Genomic DNA, 22856 nt, shown 5'->3' with positions numbered 1-22856 from the left:
ATATATATATATATATGTACTGCTCAAAAAAATAAAGGGAACACTTGAACAACACAATGGAACTCCAAGTCACTCACACTTGTGTGAAATCATAGTGTCCACTCAGGAAGCAACACACATTCATTTGGACTTGTTTTAAGGACATTACATCAAAGTTGGATCAGCCTGGAGTTTGTTTTTACACTTTAATGTTGAGTGTGATTCCTAATCCAGACCTCCATGGGTTGATACAATTGATTTCCATTGATCATTTTGGTGTGATTTTGTTGTCAGCACATTCAACTGTGTAAAGAGCAAAGTATTTTTAAAAGAATATTTCATTCATTTTGATCTAGGATGTGTTTTTTAAGTGTTCCCTTTATTTTTTTGAGCAGTGTATATATATATAGAGAGAGAGAGAGAGAAATCCACAATCGGACATTTCACACAACCATCCAGGATAACAATAACCGAGTAATAAGTTCTACTGCCTCAGTGGTGGAACAAACTTCCGGAAGCAACAAGACGAGCATCATCTCTCTCAACCTTCAAGAAACAGGTAAAAACTTTTCTCTTTCAGGATTTTTTACTGCGCTGATGCCCCAGATCAGGTTAGGCACCAAGTTAGGCTATGCAGTGTGTGTGTGTACGTTTGTGTATGTCTTTGTCAAAAAAAAAAAAAAACTCACTAACCCAATCTTACTGTTCTGTATATTTCCTGTGTTATTTGCAGTGCTTATGTCCTCTATTGTAAGTCGCTTTGGATAAAAGCGTCTGCCAAATGTAATGTAATGTAATGTAATAATAAATAAATGCAACATTTCTGCACAAACAAAGGCCAAGGGAAATAAGGTCAACTTTATCCGTGTGTCTTTTTCCTTGAAAACTCCTGAGAAACGTGAATCACACACACACACACTTGTATGCATGAAACGCCGCCATGTAGTTTCACATTCGAAAAAGGCGCCCGATCGGTAGCAGCCGGGAGAGAGCGTGCAAATCAGAAGGGACGCTGACTGTTCTTTTTCAGTCCCTGTTATTTTACTTATTTTCATTTTTTCCATTTAAACAAAGGGGGGAAACACACAGAGAGATCAGTTGTTCCATGTTACTGTTTACAACTGTTTACATAAAAGCAACAGAGGTGCGTTCTTATTCAATCCATGCTCAACACTGACATTTAGAATAATCTCATTATGATGTTAATTCATTGCAGAGGGACACAGTTGCAGTCTGTTAATTACGACGATAAACAAAGCCCAATTTACTTTTTGTCACATCTCACTTTTGCATACATTTATATTAGGATCATATTAGAAATGGAAATTCTGCCATCGTGGCAACTCCGGTTCAGCAACCAAAATCCTGAGCCGCGAGAGCCCCCCCACAGGTTCCTGTTAGCGAACACTTTGGTCGTTCCCGGCAGGAACGCCGTTTATCACGTCTCAAACGAGCCCGGACGGACGGACAACCCTTCCAAGGATCCAAAAGGAAAAAAAACACAACAAGATAGACTGACGATCGCCAATAAATTCACCTCATCAAAGACCGGGTGTCCATTCTGTAATTAAGGAGGGGAGAGGATGTGAGGCGTGTGTGTGTGTGTGTGTGTGTGTTCCTTTGAGCACCACTGCTCGAGAGGAGATAAGACTTGCAGGACACACGCGGGGAAAATGTACAACAGAGGAAAGTAATGATAAACATCTGGCAGCGAATTCCCTCGGATTCTAAATCTGCATTAAGAGTGATTTATTGAGCTGCAGGCGGGCAGGGGATGGAAGCCGGGCCCAAATAGATTTTTGCCATTACATGTCTCACCTTGCATAGAGAGGATGATTTGAAGCCTCGGGTTCACGCAGTAATTGGGGCCAATCACTAGTCTGCAGCCCAGACAGAAAACCATTATGATCATCAGTGCAGGAATGAAAAGATATTTCACACGGCGCAAGAGGGATTATTAGAGTCAAGGGCAGGAAAGTCAGCGTGTCTGGAAGAAAGAAGGGCCCAGAAGGTGAGTGACTGACAAAGCCATTTACCAATGATTTCACATCTGCAGCCCAACCTCACAGCCAAACATGATATACTCTTCCCGCTTCCTCCACCGAGGCCGGCCGGGGCGTCTGCTAGTTATGAAGGCTGGAACGGCCGGGTAGAAAAAGTGGGGAACGAGCTGAGCGCTTCCTGCCGAGAGCCTTTCACTCGGCTCCGCTCTCCTGCTATTCAATGCAATCAAACGGCCGCTCCGTCATACAGGTTCCATTAAAAAAACGGACATTTAATTTGACACCGAAGGGATACCTGAGATTAAGGCGTCGTTCATTCATTAACTCGTACAACCCTTCACTCTCCTGACCGCTCGCCATCCCATCGGCCGTTCGGACGAGCGTCTCCGACTGGCGTGTCGCTGTGTTTGCCGCTCTTGATGTCAACCGAGGAGGACCGGAACAAAATAGCAGTCAAGACCCAACATGGAGGGCGTTCAGCTGGAAGTTAAGAATAAGGTATTTTAAACCTCCCTTGATAATAGCTTCTTATGATAATAACTGTTCTCCCCTGTGTTGGAGGGGCTGCGGCATAACGGGGGACTTTTCCCCCATTTTTTGGGACTATCCTAAACTGATGAAATTCTGGGAAGAGGTAAAAAAACAAATAAGTGAGATTTTAAAATTAAACAGACCAATCGATCCGCAGCAATTTATTATGGGTACAGCATCAACAAGAGATTTAAGGAAAAACCAGGTGTTTTCGCTTAGAGTTCTTCTATTAATTGCACATAAAATGATCCCAGTAAACTGGCTCAAACCCCACCAACCTACTGGACCAGCGGCGTCAGAGGCTTAAGGTTGGAAACTGCATGGACTTCAGACACACCTATATCTTGACAAATGGGCACCCATTAAAAATATTTGGAGAGTTGAAGATATTATCTCGATTTGACTGAGTTAGATGTTTTTTTTTTTTTTTGTTTGTTTTTTATTTTTCGCTTGCTAGTGAGGAAATAAGTGACCTATAAAGAATATTGTATAATGTGTATCTTGTTATGAGGTTTTGTAAGAATGTGTGTGACTCTGTCAAGGAACCTGTTCTAATAAATGTTCAAAATGAAAAAAAAAGAAAATAGCAGTAAAGCAACCGTCTCCTTTCCGGTGCAACAGCAAAACATTGACTATGTTTAAAAAAACTGCTTTTCACTTCACCAAAATATGACGGATTGATTCCTTGCATTCATAATCGTCCCCTTCTAGAGTGAATAATCATTTAGGTGTGTGTTCTTGTTTAGCTATTCATGGGATCTGAAAACCTGGAGCCCATTATATTGTGTGTGTGTGTGTGTGTGTGTGTGTGTGTGTGTGTGTGTGTGTGTGTGTGTGTGTGTGTGTGTTCAAAGCCTCAGAGCCAACCGTCAAAAACCTTGCACACCATGGTAACCACAGCCAGTTCCCTATTTCACAACAATAACAGAGCGGGCAAATATTGACGCACTACATATCTGACATTACAAATTTGATTCTATTCGCTGTTTGCCCGAGGAGATGGCGGTTTATTTTCAAAGAGGTGTGTATCTCACTGTACACAAACATGCACACGTGCATCAAGTTTTGGGGTTTGAAAAACGGCGCGGGGCGAGTAGAGGATCCGGCATCAATTTGCAGTGTACACAGGAGAATGGGACAAGAAGGGAGACATTCAGGTATGTCTGGTTTTTAATCTCTCTCTGAAAACAAGAAGAAGAAAGAAAGAGTGAAAAACAAGTGTCAGCCAGCTGTATGTAAAGCATCACCTGCCCTTGGGAAAATGACGCAGATCAAACCACAGCGGCAGGTGGGGCCCGAGCTGGAGAAAGGCTGAGGGGTGAGAGTTGAGAGGCGCTTTCTGCAGTCACGACAGAGAATAAAACCAAACCCGCCCGCTTCCCGTCGCTAAACTAACCGGGAAAAAGTCCGTTTCTCAACTCGCCGGTGACCTTCAGCGCGTTGGAGCGGGATGCATATTCTACGCCGACCGCAAAACAAACAAGCACGTCGGATGAAGTCGTCCGAACCGACCTTGAATCCAGAACCGGTCCTTGGCCTTCATCGCCGTATTGACAGAAGGAAAGACACACACACACACACACACACACACGTGGAGGAAAACGTGGAGGAAAACGGCCCGATGTGCAGCAGAAGAAGGGGAGGACCCCAGCAAGATATTGATTTTAATAATGCAAACCTAACGGCGCCTCAAAAAACGATGCGGCCTGTAATGAGCCGATCATGTCTAGATACAGTTACGCCACCAGGAGAGGTGCGTTAATATCCGTGATGTTTAGAGGAACGTGCAAATGAAGTAAATGGCCGATTCGAAATAATCACGATTAAAATAAAACCATAATAAACGGATAATGGTGAGGAAGAGGCTCAAGAGTGCGAGAGCGCGACAGAGGGTGGATGAAGGAAACTCACCGCTGCTTTACCGCTATTTTCAAGCAGGCAAAAGAAGAATCATTTGGTTGTTTGGTGGCGTATTTGTCAAGCCGTTAGAAGATAAACCTGCCTGTGTGTGTGTGTGTGTGTGTGTGTGTGTGTGTGTGTGTGTGTGTGTGTGTGTGTGAGCCTCCAAAAGGCTGTCAAGAGTCAGAGGGCAAAAAGAGGAAAAAAAAAAAAGTAAAAATCAATATAGAAAGTTTTATTGCTGCATTTTGAAAAAGAAAATCCTAAAAGTAAAATAAGCTTTTTGATCAATATGATCAGAAGCGAAGGAGATCATGTGATTTGAAAACACCCACAAACACACAAACAAACAAGGAAACACACACACACACACACACACACACACCCAATTATCTGCATCCAAAAGGGGTTTTTTTCATGAAAGGCAGGTTTACTAGATGCTCAATTGCAGCTAATCACCATTTCCTATATTTACGCTCCACATATAAAGCACCCTAATTCGATTAATAGAAATAATTAGACCTTCCTCCACTTTTCTCCCCTCTCTTTATTTCAGGGTGGAATTGAAACAATTTAGGTCATCTGGCCCCATATTCCCACATCCAAGCTAAGGGACATGCAAATCAGATGCAAATGCCAAGAAAATGTGAAAACTAGTTATGGGCCCGAGTAATAAATACGGAATTTAGCCTCTTGGCATTCCAAAAACAGTCAGTTGGGGTTCAAATGCAAATAATATGCAAATAGCCCGGACGCAAAAGGCTTTTATTTTTCCTGATACGGCGAGCACGAGAGGTTCCTGGTGGCTCGTAAGGCGGCGGCACACAACAGCCCCACATGATGCGCGGGGTTTGAAGCCTGCTCGCGTGATCATTACCAAACCAGTACGGTTTAGAACTCTCCGACGCCGGGAGACGAGGACGGGAAAAAGCGGGCCGCAATTAAAAAAAAAAAAAAAAAAAAAAAAAGAGAGAGAGCGAGAGCGAGGGAGACTTTGGAGGAACCGAGAATGGGAATCAAAGACGGCAAGAGGGGATTTGCAAAGAATTTCAAACGCCGGCGCCAGACAGTTGGCGGCTGATTAGATGATGGGAAACAAAGGCGGCGGGAGTGCAAGGTGCAATTTCAGTGCGGAAGGGGAGGCAAATAAACGGCGCAAAAGGGCTGGACATGATTTCCAAGCACGAAAGATAAAAACACCGGCATGAACCAGACGGAGACTTTGAGACGGACATGAGTGAAACACCACGTCCGGCGGAGACGCGCCGGGACTTCGAGTGGTGTGATTTTGAAAACAAAGGGGGGAAAAATATGATATTCCGTGTGTGTGTTGTGACACCGTAAATGCTGGATAAACACGTATGTGCTGATCGAGCTTCCTCGTAAAAAGGGGGGGGAAAGGTTAGGTGTGGTAAATTAATCTGAAGAAAATACATTTCGCTGCAAAGCACGACACACGATAAGCTTAGTGGACTACCTTGTTCAATTGGAAATGTCTCCTCAAATTACACGCATCACCGACACGGGCGCGCACACCCGTACACACTCAAGACACACACCGCGCTACGTCTGCACCTGCAGTTCTGCCATGTTACAAATAATCGCTATAATGCTCTTAATTGAAACCCCGTGTTGCCCTGAACACATTACCTGATCTCTCTCTACCTGCATTCGAAATGAACGCCGCAAAGCTCTTAATCACACACACACACACACACACACACACACTGCTGATGTGCTCAGCGATGAGGCTGCTCACTCAAGGAATGTCTATTCCAACATTTCACACACATGCAAACACTGCTGATGTGCTTTACAGCCGCTGTACATTTACATGCAATCAGGAGAGCATCTTAAGTCTGCTGCTGCAATTTGCTTCCCTGCACACTGATAACAACCCTAATTATAATAACTTGGATACAAAACGCGATAAGACAGGTGAGGGAATGTTGTGGAGGTTCAAGGAGGTTATGCCGGTGCCGACGGAGGAAAGAAGCAAAATAAACAATGATCCTGACATGTAACACGGCGGATCACAATAAATGAAAATGAAAAAAAAAACTGTTTTTAAATAGCCAAAATGAGAAAATGTGGAAAAAAAATAAATCGACTCCTAACGGTTTAATTTTCGAGAGGAACATTAACAAAAAATTAGTAATGTACTGAAGAAAGTGTAAGCACAGCACAGAGAGAAGCCCTGAGAGGTCATGAATGGAGATTAGATATAATTATCTACTTATCTCAGGATAATGAACCCCGTTTCCCGAGGCAGCTGTATTGTGAAAACGGGGCTACTAAAATTAATGAATCAATCACTGCTAGAGGCTACAGAAACACAGAACGGCTGCATGTTTACGTGGAACAGGAGTCATGTTGGACTAGTTGTCTAAGTGGGAGTCGGGCATTTGCAGTATCTTTCTACGTGTGAGGACATAATCCATGTTTTATTGTCCTGCAAAACAGCGATATTTGTTCTCTCGGATACGAACAGTAACCACGGAAACACCTCAATCCCAAATCATATCATCATTCCTGCCATTTATAAACCCTTTTTTTTTTGTTAATTTGCACAATCAACATGAAGTACCTATTCAAATCTAGCTTCTTGGTGATAATCCAAAGAAACGGGTTTTAAAAGCACAATAGCTGCCTGTAGCATCTGTGTTTGTGTGTGTGTGTGTGTGTGTGTGCAAACGCATACATGCTCTTGTCTGCATGTGTGCGCCTTTCGTGCATTTGTGCATGAATACATTAGCTAGGTGAGGTAGGCATGAGGCCGAATCCCGAGGATTTACCTCCCTAATTAATAAATTATGATGAAATGGGACAATTTAAAGTGTTTTCGGCGGTGAATAATTGATGCCCCGGTTCATAGTCTGTCCATAATATAAGGTCTGTGTCAAATAAATAGCAAAGGACAAAAAGGCAGGGAGATTTGTGATAACAGTGCAAAAACAGGCAGTAAAACTGAAAAAGACAAAGACGGTGTGTGTGTGTGTATGTGTGGGTGGGTGGGTGGGTGGGAGGGGTGGGGAGGGTTGCACACACACACATACACACAAAAGCGTGCACGCCTGCTCTCACACACACACACACACACACACACACACTAACAGCCTCCATTGAAAACAGATGGCATCAGAATTATCTGATGTCCTGTCACTGTCTTTTTATATGCTAATCCAGCTCCTCCACACATCTGAGTCTCTTTAATCAGATAATAGGTCAGAGGAGCTAAATCAAGTGGAGACAATCGCAGCGCTCGCTCACTGCAATGCACTGGGACAGGTAGTCAGAAAGCAATGTATCAGTGCTCTTCACGCCATGAGACTCAGACAGGGTGTGGAGAAGATGGGTGATAATTCCCCGTATTTTACGGGACTTGTAAATTGGATGAAGGGCTTCTGTTACACTAATTCGCCTATAAAGGTTCACCGCACCTGGAATTTGTACGGCGGCGATGAGGCTTTTTGGCAGAACACCGCTTTGTGTTTCCTTTTCTTTTCCCCCCGTTGCATGCAAGCACTCATTCTGTCATTCAAACGGCGCAGTAGGAGTCCTGCCGTCTCCTGTTTTACTTCGCCTCCTTCCTCCGCCGTAAGCCAACGCTGACACTCCGAGCCGCCGTTGATTAAAGTTTGACGTTTGCTGGCTTCAAAGTGAAGGCGGCGATGCCGCGTCTGTGACGGCGCACTTTAAAAGTCGGTGACAAAACCGTAGAAATATTTGCCAAAAGTTAAGGTTGATCGTTAGCCTTTCTTCTATGAGGCAGGCGTGTAAATTTGGACGCGCGATAAAACAAGTGAGCCAATTAGATAGCGGCTAACACCGTTTGCTGTGTAAGACTGCCAATGTACACATTTTGTAGACTAATGAGACGCATTGTAGTGGAACTATTATATAACAATCCTAAAAACAATAAAAATATCTATAGTTCCATCAGAGTGGCGTCCATCTGAGAGCGGGATTTATCCCGCTTGTTGTGTCCTGAGGGAAACGACGGGGTTTGAAGCGTCCAATGAACCTCCTGTATGTTTTGGGACTGCGGGAGGAGGACAAAATGCAGAATACAAAAGAAAATACGGATAATAAATAATTGAGCACACATGACATGCTCTGGAGGCAGGCAGAGACAGCTTGGACTTGGACAGAGGACGGCTAATCACCCTGACACGCCGCCACTCAGACAAAAAGAAATAAAACAATTCAAAAAAACATTCGATATGACACGTTCACTACTCGGGCTTCACGTACGGCGTCGAACAATCGGGTGTTCGGCTGATGTCAGGAGGCGGACCGCTCCACAATGTTCCTGCATGAAAAGAGAAGGCCATCGGTCTCTTTCCAGACCTCGGGACACAAAAGGCCGGATCCTTGAGAGGCGGTGCACGGCCAGGCCCACGCACAGATAAAATAATGCAATGCCAACGACCTGGATTTATAGGAAAAAAAAAAAAATGGACTGCACACATGTATTTTCTACATGTGAAAATATTCAAATTTAATTCCCAGCCAAAGGTTTTTGGCTTCTGAACTCGACGTCCGAGTTCGCCGGTGACGTGTTGGAACTGAGCGATAAAATTGGATTTCACTGATTTATACTCTGCTCTTCTCCTCCAGACAATATTATACCACGTTACAAGTTACTAATAGCTTCGGTGAAAACGATACAGATTCCAGGATCCGACGTCGAACAAGCAGCTCCCTGCTGTTCATTTCCTTTAAGGGAATGGAATAAAAAAAAAAAAAAAAAAGAAAAAAGTGAGCAGCAGCACAGCGACCTCATCTACTCACGGCTCGGAAGAAGAAGTTACATTTACGAGACGCAAAGCTGGGGTTGACATGCGCGTTACGATAAAAGCCCATATATAAGCTGCCAGGCAGAAGGTATTATCATATCATTAAGAGAGTTTCTAAAACCGTGTGAATTGGTGAAAGCAATGTTTGCATTTCCACATGTACTTTAAACAGAAAAAAACTATGACACCCTCAATTCTTTACCGTTGTGCCCAACGAGGCGAGGGCGGAAACCGACGGCGAGAAGACGCCTCGGACTGCACTGGGAGTGAGCGAGGAGTGAGATAAAGTCAAACCCGAGAAACACGACTTGGCAAATGACTTCCGGGAAAAGTCATCGTCAGCCACGCAGCTAAAATGGAATCCGACTGAAATCAAACGTAAACCGACCGATCCCAATTTCGAATCGAGGCAGGAGCAAATCAGAGACGCTTTGGGCGCCGACCACGTGAGCAGGGGTGGTCCGAGGCGTAAACCCAGAGCGTCCCGGGCAACACCGGAGGACCACCTGATCCCCAGATTAGCTCCGCCTTAGCGACACACATCCTGATTAGGACAGCAACGGTGGGATTTTCTCATTTACACAGTGAAAACCCTGCGGAGAAACATCACCGGGAGAAGTATCCCCGGGTTTTGGACATATAAAGCGATACGGGGCTTAGCCTCTCTCCTTCGCGCTTTGTTTTATAAGAAATAAATCTGGCTCGACCGGCGATTCCATTTCTCCGGCTGTATCTGTGATCCATCGCTCAGTCGAGATCATTCATGATCTGTGCTGCTTATCCTGCTCGCGGGGTCGGCGGGCAGAAGGCGGTTACATAAAGCCGGGCGCCTATAGACATCCACGCATTGGCGTTCTCCACGTGCAGTCCACACGGAAAGGCCCGGATCGCAACCGGGAACCTTTCCGCACCTTCCGCTCCACGGCGGTATCTTGCAACGTCTCGCCGAGACTCGTTGTGTCTTTTTAAGCAAAATAATTAAAGGCTGGATCTGGTTGGTCTGATCTCCAGCCGCCTCCCTCTCTCTGCCACCACGAGCGGACGTCTGTCAACACAGTCACCCACGGAAAATGATGGGAGTTCAACTTGATAATGATAAATAATAATCGTAAATAATTGATCCTTTATCAATCCCCGCGGGGGAATTGGTTCTCTGCTATCAGGCCATCCTGGATATGAGCAGCCGGGGCTTCGCCGTCTCCATCAACAACGCTCGGACACGCTAGGAGGAGCCCGGATCTAACCGGGAACGTTCGCTTCCAAAGACAATTGCCCGTCCTCGTGCGCCACGACGCCCCGAGGATGAGAAACGTACATTCACGTCCCTTGTAACGCACGCTGGCTAAAACAAAAAAAAAAACAATACAAAGTACAGTTTGTATTTTCATCCAAACCTGCTAAGTTAGATCTGCTAACATGTTGAGACGCATTAATACGAGGTGTAAGCAGGGACATAGACACGGTCAGCAGGAGCCTCTAAAGACAGATTTATTGAGTTCATCCTCGGGAAAACACACACACACACACACACACACACTCTTAGTAATTTAGTAATCATCAGATAAGATATCAAAAGGCAGTGTCTGTCTGGAAGATTAGAAGAGCCATCTGTCTGCCATGAACGAAGCCTCAGATAATCAATCAACTTCACACATAACATTTGAAGGTGCTTCTATAGAGCACAAACTGCACACACACACACACACACACACACACACACATATGGAGCCAATAAGAAAAAATAACAAACATATATCGAAGTCTCTGTCTGCTCAGTAATTTCGGCGTTCCCTTCAAGCAACTCCTGGACGCAGCACTCCGCCACCTTCCACCGAGCAATTCGCAAATTGGTAAATGGTCTCAACTTACATGAAGCACTTTACACTTGACTGCGTTCACCCATTCTCACACACACACAGACACACACACACACACACCCTACCGGGCTGCAATGCTAAGGCCCCCAACCATTTTTTTTCCTCCTGGCAGAAAACACGCACACGTTTAATAAATAAACGCAAGTTAAAATAAAAAGGTGAAGCAGTTAACAGCAGTTGTGACGAGACAAAACAGCAAATTAAAGCTGTTTTAGCGTCAGATGATATTATTAGTACACATTGCAGTGAGTACAAACATTAAGACATGATTTCAAGGTGATGAAGCTGTTGCCGTGTAATATATATTACGATTAGAGTTGGTTTCCTGCTCGCAGCGTGACATGGAGGAACGCCGCCGGCGGGAACGCCAAAGCGCCAGCGACAACACGGCTGGAGCGTGGGGACACGCTCGGCAGCGTGTGGCTCGGCAGAACTTTAAAATAGCGGGAGAATTCCCGCGTTTGCAGAGGCGAGGACGTGTTAATTGGCGTTTGAAAATGCGAACCACTTGTTTCATCCCCACGTTGCATGTAAAAGGTTAAGATCTGCACACAAAAGCCCATCAGATAGCATTGGCTGGGAGTATTTGAAGGTTCAATTGCTTGTGATTACTAACCCTTGACTAAAAAGTAACCTAATTATTTAATCACGACAGCTTTCAAAACTCGACTGGGAGGGGAAACATCAATGTCGAATGCGACGTTACGTGAAGTTTCATGGCGTCTGTCTGAGCTGCCGAATGTTTACACAGAAAGCCCGTCCGCTGAAAAACGTTGAATATCCGTGTCGGTCGGAAGTCGTGGCAGGTGACCGACCCGTCCCCGGCTCCCGTTCACGCCGGGCCTCATTTGCAAGTTAACTCGGAGGAAAAACTGGAGAAAGTTCAACCAAACAAACCGGATGGAGCTCGGCTATTACTTGTCAACGGCGTGCCTCGCGGAGTGGACGGCCGACACATCATTAAGTCCCTTCACCCGTGCATGATGGCGCTCGCGCCGCTCCTCCGATTCACTTTTTGTCTGGTCAAGCAAGGCCCCGCCGATTCTTCCAGTCAAATCATTTTTCTGCTTGGCGATCAAGGTTACTTTGTCCGATGATGATTCAAATTAAACCCGCTGTTCAAATCATCCGCAGCTTTTAAATCCACTTTATCTAATATCTGTGCTCTCACATGGAAATCTAGCTGATTCATTTATATGTATGAAGGAGAGATTAGACAGAGACACATGTGGAATTAATTTATTACAAAAGGACTGGAGTGCGCACGCACGCACACACACACACACACACACACACACACACACACTTAGTCCCATTAAGAAATACTTATTGGTACCTCGGATTTCTTTGACCTTCCATCCGCTGTCATATTCAGCCCTGCCACTATATGCCTGCTGACACATTCAAACAGCGCACAAACTTTATTTTTGCTCAGTTGCACGCAGCGGTAGGTGGCCCCTCGATGAACACACACACACACACACACACATACACACACACAGGTCACCCCTGCTTTCAATTTCAGCGGGTGGTCAGCAAATAGTGGCACTGATGGCTGAGCATTGGATGTTCAGACAGAACGCAGGGGTCATCTTCCAAAACAAGCCGGATAAGGGCCGCCTCCCAAAATATAATAGAATTAAGGGAGTCAGTGAAAATGTCAAAGTCGGTCTTGAAAAGTGTGAAAAGAGGCCTTGAAGAAATGAACTCCTTTTCAATGCTTTGGACGCAAACTAACATCCTTACATGTCACATGATTGCAAATTTCAAGGGTTTGGATTTTCCCGTCCGCTTCGTGAAGAGAATTACATTTGTTTGCGGCTGAACTGAGATGACAGAGGAGACAAAAGGGAAAAGGACCAATTAGAAGCAAGAAACACACAGGAAAAAAAAAAGGGTCAACTTGTTACGGAAACGCTAATCATTCACAAAGAGCGAACAGGGACGGCGCTTTGTCTCCTTTCAGATCCACTGCACGGACGCGCGCACGTTGCATCAGCGTTTGTCCTTCGAGAACGCCGGACTAACTTTGCCGCCGACTCCAAGTGTGCGATGCATTTTTAACCGAGGCCGGTTTCTCCTATCGCACAGCGACGACTCCATTTCCTCCTGTTTTTTTTCCAGCGACCCTAATTAACACTCATTGGCTCAATGTCACCGCGACTCGGTTGCTCGGTGTGGACGAAAAGAAAAACCCTTGGAGGACAGCAAACCAGCGAACGCTACGCATTTCGGTCACGTTAGTTCCTGTGGATCGTCCTGTTTTTTTTCCCTCCGTCATTCTGCGGGGAAAAGAATCGTACATGACTTTACTCATCGAAACCAGCTTTCTGGGGGCCACCGAGTTCAGGAAAACATTTGCTTCCCTGAATCATACCATAGATCCTCCACTCCGGACTTTTTATTTCTTATTTTCCCCATCAAAGTTTGACCGGCCCTTAAATGCTTGCTTCTGGGAACCTGCTCTCGGGTAGAAGTGGCGTCGGTACGTTCCAGTTTGTTAGCAAATACGTGTTAATACACGTATTTACATTCATAATAGAAAACCGTCATCGTATAAGGCAGCAGATGTTACACGCAATTGCGCACACACACACACACACACAAACACACACTCTCGGAGTTACCCAACACGTCCACAGGCATGAGGCGTCTCCCACTGGGCAACCTCCGGTTTGGACATTAAGAGTTAAGTGCCTTGTTAAACACAACCTGATGGACTCGAGCAGACGGAAATTCAAAGCATAACCGTTTTTTTTTTTTGTTTTTTTTTTTATATCCAGGGCCGGCATAAGGGTCAGTGCTTTTTTTTTTTTTTTTTTTTTCTTCTTATTCCGCATCTCCCGCTTTCTTTGATAGGAGAAAAAGGCCCGGCTTTATGCGGCGTTCCCTGGTCGGGCCTCGGCTCGGATCTCCTCCCCCGTTCCCGCTTCCCACCGCTCTGATATCCTAATTATATTCCCAGTCCCTGCAGAACGCGGGAAGTATTCCTCTGGTAACCGAAGGTTGACCGGCTGGTCAGGTTTCCTCGGGTCCGGGGAATACGAATACATATCTTGGTCCGCTGGGGAGAGGAGATCCTCTTAGCATTGTTCAAACATCTCTCGGTGTCTCCGGCGAAGGGCCCGAAGTACGGCGCAGGTATTTCCGCGACTGTTCTTCCCTCCCGCGCAGCCGTCTGGCTGGAAACCGGTTAGGACGGCCCCTTCGAGGAATTCATTTGCATCTCGGTTTATCTCCTACGCAGAACCAGAAGCGGTCTCCTTCCCAGTCCAATTTAATTCCCAATCCTTTGACCCTAAACCCCCGTGAGGGAAGTGCAATAAGCATCTGATCTCGGGCCGCGTTCGCATCAAAAGCGTGTCAGGAGGTTTTAATGCAGATTATTTACGGCGCCCTATTACCCGCCGAGCTGTCAGTCTACTTAAGAATACCGAAATCTATCGGGGGTGATACCGATAAATCCCCGAGCCGGAGTCGGCGAGGTTAAACTCCGACGGCCGTACGTTCGCCGGGACGGTTTGCGATGCCGTCAAAACGCTCCCTCGCTCCCCTCCCGCACCCGAGGAATCAATAGACGAGATTGGGCAGTGATCCCTCCTTCCCTCAAGCCGTCCAGCTTCCCTCCTCCATCCCTTTTCTCTCTCTCCGGGGAATATTTAAGGCAGGACTGACTGGGAACCCTAATCCCATTGCCTCTGATGGTTACTGGGTGCTGCCTACACAAGGGTCACCTTGTAGGATCACCACAGCGCGCACACACACACACAAACACACACCAGGCTCGGGATCACTCCAATTTCCTGGCCTCTAAATGGTTACACTTGACTGCCTGGACTTATGGTTTATTTGTAGGCTTTAGATGAATTCGAGTCCTTCAAAAATGCTTTTAATGTGTGTGTGTGTGTGTGTGTGTGTGTGTGTCCTCCTGCGCCGAGGAGATGGAGGACACGGCCCACAACGCTGAAATGATAAATACAAACCAAATGAGAAAGTGGCAAAACGGTCACTATCGTTCAAATCCAAGATCCGTGCGTGTTTGCACATAAGACACAAAAGTGTCGCGTCTGATGCGACGCCTTTAGCATTTAAAGCAGCTTAAAGCCACGTGTTTACGTAGACCTTTTGTCCGTTATGCATTACAAGCCGTCCCGACCGCCGAGTCTCTGACCTTTTCGGGCGCTACAGGAGTGGCGTCCGGGTGTCGGCGCGCTGACGGCGTCTTAAAAGCAGCCCGACTGCCGTTCGGTCCTCATTTCCGCTTTTTTGTTTCAGCTCGCCCCCCCCCCCCTCCCCAAACTTGGCAACAGGTACGCACTTCTCTCGTCGCTGCCGGCTGCCATTGCCCCCCCCGACCTCCTTTTGCAACATGCAGGTTTTCATCTTACAACGTCCCCTCCTTTCCACGGAGCTGCCTTATCCATCCTGCATATCTTTCAGGCTCTGATGCTCGCAGCCTGCCTGACTTCTCCACCCTCCCCCTTCCTTTTTTTCCTGGCTGGTGCATTTTGGTCTAAGTTGAATCTGTCTCCGCTGCACCTTTTCTTCACATCACATCACCCGCTTCTCTTCATCGGTGACTTTTCCTCTCATATTATCCCTTTTTTTTTTCTTTTTATATATATACCCCCCCCAGCCGGGTCCATTTTCCAGCCTTTTTCCTCCCATATCCAGCAAGTGGGACCGCCTAAAGCGCATAGCGGTGGAACGGTGGCAAGGCAGAGGGTCTCTGGTACATCTTGCAGAGTGATGCCCGTCAAAAGCTGCCTGTCACAGATTTAGCCTGCGCAATGTCAGTCCTCACCACCTCTGCGTCTCTGTGTGTGATTAGAGCAAACGTGCACGCCAGCCCGTTGTGTGTGCGAACGCGTGGACGCGTATGTGTGGGAAGGCGGAGTCGGAAAGAACGTTTTAAGTTTCCATTGGCTAGAACGCCGCCACGTGTAATGTTGCGTGGCGCGCGGGGAGCCAATCAGAAAAACCTCACACACTCCCGTTTTATGAATGAGACGCCATGTATGCGAGGTGCACATACACACACTCCGAGTGAGAATACTCCACAGTGATGTAATACAATCACACAGAGCTGCGGAGGCTCTCCGAGCGCAAACGCATTAAAAGCTGATTCCGAGCCGTTTAAATTTGAAACGGAATGTAAAAATACCCCGCGCTAAATATGGATATAATTAACTTCTTTTTCAACTTCAGGATATTTATGCACAATTGCGTCTTGGAGCTCGTGGTATCGGCAGTCAGAAAACACATCTGGATGAATGAAATAGCCGCTAGTCTTGTCAAAATGTCTCACCTGAGATGGTAAATTACACATCGCGCCGCATTTCCAAGCGAGCGCATCTTAAAGGATGAGCCGCCAACCTCGGCTTTTCCGTAATAGCGCCCTAAATATGTGCAGGTCTGTTGAGTCACGACCCCGAATCCACCAACCGCCTGCCGGCGTCAAATCTGAAGACGCCTCCTTTTGCTGACGCCGCCCCACCCAGGGATTTCTGCTTTAACAGTATGTAAACTCATAACTCAGGTGTCGTGTGTTTGCATGCGTGTGTGTAGAACGAGACAAGGAGGGGAGCACCCAAAACAATCACGCCCCACCCACACACACCATGAAAAGTTAAAGTGTATGTGTGTGTGTGTGTGTGTGTGTGTGTACACCTGCATGTCTAAGCACACAAGTCTTTCTATGAAGTTAGTCCATACGCCTCAGTGGCGTGCTGCTCTAGCACAGGTAAACAGTGCCCTCTCTGGTTGTCGGGTCAAAGTGAACCCAAAGACGGGCTCGGGATGAGCACAGAAGCGGCGTGGCCCGCTGAAATACACAATTTAGATGAATTGGAGCGCACAAATACAAATCCAGCGGCGTGAGAAGGGGGAGGCTCTCTCTTTGGCATCTTCAGAGTAACTAAATATTAGATATTTTGAAGTCGGCGTGCGTGTTTGTTACCTGGCTCGACCGAGGCTTCGATTAAACCCCGGCGATAATGAAAGAGCGGCATAGCAGAGATAGCTGGCGTGGAAAAAAAACAAAAAAGAAAAAAACAAAACAAAACAAAATCACCGACGATAAACGTTTTCATTATGTCTTACATTATATTGATCCACTCAAGAATGTGGACAAAAAGCAAAAAATTTCTCCCTTTCATGCGCGCAGCCTTCGGGGTCTGAAAGGCACAAGTTTCGCGAAAAAAAAAAAAAAAAAAAGAAAACTATGAATGAGAGAAAACAAAGCCTATATTTCAGAAGCATGACCTCATCTGTGAGACTTAAGGCGCTGTCAAAACGCACCGCTTGCAAACCGAGGCTGCCACCCAGAGTCCGACGCAGGAACGGCTACTACGCCTCACATGAGGTGATGTCATGGAGTAAGAAAGCAGGAGTTAGACGGCTGTAAAAGAGAGAAAACGGAAAAGAAGCGAGGGGAGGGAGGGAGGAAGGTGATGTCATATTTGCACCGCAAACACTGTCAGTCAGAGGAAGCCGGCTCTTTGTCTGAACTCTTTAAAAGCCGCCGCGGAGCCCGACGCACATCCCTGCATTTCTCTGACACTAATATATATGATAAGCAGACGCCCTTTTTTTTTTTTTGGCGATACTAACAATATGATTCAAAAATGAAAATGATCAACCCGCTGGAAAAATCCCCGCCTCCGATCGGATCGCGGGCGAGAAACGGCATCCTTCAGAAAGCCCATCTCGGTCCCTGTCATTCCAAAACTATTCCGCTCTCTCGCAACAATTTCATGCCACTCAAATCGACCGCATTGCATTTCTATACTACACCACTCCAAACAATCCCGGCCCGGCCCGACCGTAATCTTTCCTGATTCTGGCCATGACAGGCAATTTCTCCTTCCAACAATCTCGGGAGCAAAAAAAAAAAAAAAAAAGAAAAAACAATAAGCGAAGAAGGGCGAGGGGCCAAAACGTGATGAGCGACAAGGATAAAGGATAGACAAAGAGGAGGGAGATAACGGCGGGGAAAAGAGAGGAGCGAGAGAGAAGGGCTCAAACTTATTCTCATAATCTACAATCTGCTTTAACAACAGATCAAGAGGATGAATCTTCCAGGCGTCCTGTCACTCTGACCGCTTCGAAACATTCACTCATGACGTGTTCATCACGCTGATCCTGCACTCAGGACCACGGAGAGGCCGGAGACGCTCCATTCACATAAACAAGCCCCCGTGTCCATGAGGCCACAAACCCCCCCCCGTGGCGTGAGATCGCACCGATACCGAGGTCCGGCCAAAATACCGCCGAGATCATTGGTTCTTGCAAAGCAGAGTCCGCCCGCAAAGCAGCGTTTAAGAGGAAGATAAGTGAGGAGAGAAACTTGTGTCCGAATCTCAGGATACATCCGCGGGTGCCGGCGTTCTTTCCTTTTTTTCCCACTTCGGCATCAACATTTTGATTGAAGCCTTCGCCACATGTGAATCCACGGCGGGATGTTGGTCAATATCTGGCTTTTACGTACAAGGCTTCGCGGCACGTCTTCTACAAAGCTGCACCACTTAGTCGGGGGGAAAGCGAGTCAAACGGCGAGGCGAGGGAAGACGGCGCGCCGGTGAGACGGGTGATGTCTGACGGGAAACTCGGGGGACGAGGAAACCCGGGAAAAACAAAGAAAGGTGGAAAAGACAAAGAGATCAAGGCGCTAAGGCGTCGGGAGAAGGGGCGAAGCACTGGCCCGTGCCGAGTGTGAGCGAGTGAGTAGATCTGCATTTTTGAAGTGTGTGATTAATGTGTCTCGGTGGCTGTGGAGACCCCACGGTGAAAGAAATGCCTGAGGGGTTAATATCAACCCCGTTTCTCCTGCTCCCCTCCCTCCCTCCCTCCCTCCCTCTCTTCCCGAAATTACCTAAAATAAACCGTGAGATCACGCGTCGTCCCCGTCGAACGCTCCGGATTAAAGCGACGGCGAGCGATTGTTTATCCGAAACTGAAATTATGGCTTATTTTGTTTGTTCCAAAAGTAATCTCTGGAAGCGGCGCCCCGCTGCGCAGGCAGAGATGACTCCCCAGGAGTGACGCGTCCTCGGCCCCGCTGAGCCTTGTGAATCAACACAAGTCAGCCTGAGAATCATCACTTACAAGCCTGTTTGTCATCTTTCTTTTTCTCTACTTCCCCAAAGATCTCATGCACCATTAGCATCCGCAGAGTTAAAGTGAAATGAAATGTTTTAAGAGTGCAAACTTTAAAACAAGGGTACAGTGTTGAGCATGGAGATGGGCCACAGGAAGGTGTGGATTTCAGTGGATGAAACAATAATAATAATAATAATAATTCCTTCGTCAGCCTCATCAAACAGCGCTCCACAGATCTGACGTCTGCATGACGCCAAATGCAAAAGTCCACAACGGACCCGAACCACCTGGAGGGACCTCGTGTAATGCAGATGTCAAACACAAAAACTAAATTTGGAGATGATGGAGCTACTCAAGTGGCTCTTTGAAATGTTCTGACAGCTACTGGAAGTAGAAGGCAGCCAGGAGGCCTTGACGAAGGCCAGAGAGGACATTTATGGATAGAGCGAGAGAAGACGGAGGAGAGGGTTCGATGGAGCAAGATCATTCATGGTAGAAGAAGAGGACTTTCAAGTAGAAAATATACAATTTTATGTCCGTGTGGATTGATTTCCCCATCTATGGTTTCTTCTTTGGGCAATTTTGAGCCCAAAACAAACGGAGGGAAACACAGTCCTTCTTTGTGAGTTTCACCCCTGCATCTAAACCGAGTCACACTCGGCCCCCCTGAGAAAAAGCCCTCGAAGGAATTTAATTCCAAGTTTGGCGGGAGGATGTGCAAAAAGACATGGGGAAACAGACACTAAAAGAAAAGGCAGCGTCTGTGATTTGACAGTTCCTAACTGTTCGTTCAGGACTACCGTTCAGGACTACCGTTCAGGACTACCTCTCAGGACGGCGGGGAAATTCTGCAGGTTTGCTGAGCTGAAACAATGGGCTGCAATGTCACAAACAGCATCTCTCGCCAAATCAGGTGCACGTCTTTACTACTTTCAGAAAAGTCGAACAGACAAATTGGCCAGACTTCAAGGAGAAAAGCACAAGTGGCTTTTCTGCGCTGGGACACTTTTGCAGGGTAACACTGCCCCCTGGTGGCCACGAGTAGCAATTACACCAGTTAACTAAAATAAGACGCACTCGTCCAACTGTTGCGTTTCTGTCAATATTCCGCATCATCTTTATGATTTTACTCCGAGCTGACGCTATTATTTTGTTGACAATATTTTTCCAGTTCCCCGGGTGTCAGGCGGTGACAGAATTCCTTACCGGTCATCTTGTATCCGCTGGCGGCCAACTGTCCGGCCATGTATTCCCCGTCCGAGTTGTTGTGGCTGCAGCCCCACGTTTTCATCCAGATTTTCTGAGTGCCAGGAATCACGCTGGGAATTCAGAAGAGCATGCGTTACATTCTCAGAACAACATCGGCAAAATTTGACCTCAACATTTCACCCATCCTGGATGAACCGTGAGCGATCTGCAGCCACCTCTTGCACGACCCCTCTAACTGCACGCCGACCCACCACAGACCACTATTGTTTAATAAAATGATTTTTTTTTTTTTTTTTTACAAGGACACCTGTGAAATACTGCAGAAAATCCTCACAGTAAAAACACGGCTGCCGACAGAAATTTGGAACCCCTGCCATCCGAACGCAATGTCTAAAATCTAAAGGACGATAGAAGTATACAAGTTTGTGACTTAAAAAACTGTGATCGCAGATTAAACACAAATGTGTGAAAGCCATTCTAAGTTGATTTTTTTTTTTCCTTGCAAACTCGGCAAAAATGAATGCACATGTATGGATGTTTGCAGTTTGGCCATATTAAAAAATGTATACCTAAGTATCATACAGCCTTCACTAAAATACCAATGAAAGCAAATTTACAACAACACTGTTAGTTTCCTCTTTCTTTTTGGATTTATGCATCTTTAAGTATTGAGCAGACTTAAATCCTGCAAGGATTGGATGAAAGAAGCAAAAGGGCCATCCCAAAGAAAAACAAGTCCGGCTCCACTGAGCCAAAAACATCCCTGACAGGACCAACATTTCAACCTCTACCGGGTTGAAATCAACGACTGTCAAGGTACGTTCTGGATTACATTCAGTATCTGTGTTGAACGCTGTTAATCTGTCCACTGCAAGGCCCGGGGTATCGGCCACAGAAGGTCAGGGTTTTTTTTAATAAAAGATAACTCTGTGATTAAACAGTCTACTTTCCCTGTTTTGCCCACCTGATGAAACAAAAGGAGGAAGTTTATTCCTTTGACAAAGACACCACATTGTACTATAACAACCACCGCCATAGAAGGTTTTAAGTGAGCAGAGGGAGTCGAACACGAGCCACGTCGAGAACAGTTAAGCTGAGACCACGAGATGGAAAAATATGCATTGAGCCATCCGGTACTTGAACCTGACCGGGTGTTTCCACCTGAGTAACCAGGGGTTACTTGGAAAGCAGTGGCAAAATACTAATTGTCACGAAGCCTGAATGCAACAACAGCCAAAGACCTGCAACCGCCGTGTCACAGGAATGACGCTTTGACATACCTGTCGGCTTGGAGCTCCTCATGATTCTGAATCTCCTTTTTCCTCCTGGACCTGGGTATGATGCTCTTCCTAGCAGACTGCCTGTCAAGCGGCGTGGGGTCGCTGGAGGACACCATGTCCTCGATGTCGTCAATCTGGGAGTCACAGGCTGACGGCATGATCTGAAATAAGTGAAGGACTTGATTCTGTAAGCAAGAATTTAGTTATACAAATCACCCAGGTTTTAAATATTACATGTTTGAAATGGGTTCTAGATTGAGGTTTCTCTTTTTTCATCACCATTGAATCATACAGAGGAAGGTACAACCGCTTGCTCTCTGCTCAGATGTGGCCAGTGAACCTCCAGCATGTTTTTAGAAAACAAAAATGATTAAAGAGACACAAACAAAACGCGTACAACAGAGAAACAGGGAAAGAAGACGGTCTAAAGTCATGAAAGAGGTTCACTGGAGACGCTAAACTGCCCTCCAGAAACCCTGACAGCAGGATCAGCAGCATGGCCGATGAAAGATAATCAGTGCATCTCATTTATCATGTCACTTTGATTGTTTGCTGATTTTTAGTCGGACATTCGTTCTGTCTGCAGGTCTTTCAGCTAATCTATTTCTGCAGAGAACAAGAGATTTGAATGAAAGGCGAACTGAAATTCCTGCATCGTTATCGCTCCAATAGGACGTTTAAATCTTATAAGCATCTGTTTTTCTTCTTTCCAGCTGACCAAGCGTTAACTAAACGATTGCAGACAACGACAACTAATTTATTGACTAATCCACACATAAGTAAACGGTAATACGCCAATACAACTGCTAAACAAGCTGCAGCTGTGGCATGTTAGCCGCTAGTTAGCAGCTAGTTAGCTGTCAAGCTACTACCCACGTGCCCTCATTTTAGACAGACAGAATCCACAGATAATACATTTATTGACTTACGAAAGAGGCAATGTGGTTGTCAGATAGGTTCAATTCAAATCCCGCACAAATAAATAACAATAAAAGGTAAATTCAGGAGTTGGACCATCAAAACATAGTTGTTGTGGCAAGTTCCACGGCAGCCATCCTCCTACGTAAGTACGGCAAGCACGGAGGGACAAACTTGTGGAAACGCGTTTGCTGGATAGATTGAGTTTCAGCAAAAACACCAAAATACAGTGAGCACAACTGATAGAGAGAAGTAGACAAA

At 46.2% G+C, this 22856-nt stretch overlaps 1 protein-coding gene across 2 annotated transcripts in view; it reads right to left on the bottom strand.

Annotated features, from left to right (window-relative positions):
- cdkal1 (CDK5 regulatory subunit associated protein 1-like 1) overlaps window positions 1-22764 on the bottom strand; it is a 239643-nt gene extending 216879 nt beyond the window's left edge. For both annotated transcript variants that reach the window (XM_086156022.1, XM_086156023.1), the window contains exons 1-3: window positions 22607-22764; window positions 21678-21838; window positions 20395-20507 (exon numbers count right to left, since the gene is read on the bottom strand). In XM_086156022.1, the coding sequence (XP_086012148.1) occupies window positions 20395-20507; window positions 21678-21835 (271 nt within the window). In that variant the 5' untranslated portion in view covers window positions 21836-21838; window positions 22607-22764. The remainder of the gene's footprint in view (window positions 1-20394; window positions 20508-21677; window positions 21839-22606) is intronic.
- Window positions 22765-22856: the final 92 nt, after the last annotated feature.

Source organism: Fistularia commersonii, chromosome 11 (assembly GCF_037954325.1).
Source record: "Fistularia commersonii isolate RoL2024-O1a breed Wild chromosome 11, RoL_Fcom_v1.0, whole genome shotgun sequence".
Classification (NCBI taxonomy): Eukaryota; Metazoa; Chordata; class Actinopteri; order Syngnathiformes; family Fistulariidae; genus Fistularia; species Fistularia commersonii.
This window is presented reverse-complemented; position numbering and strand designations above follow the sequence as displayed.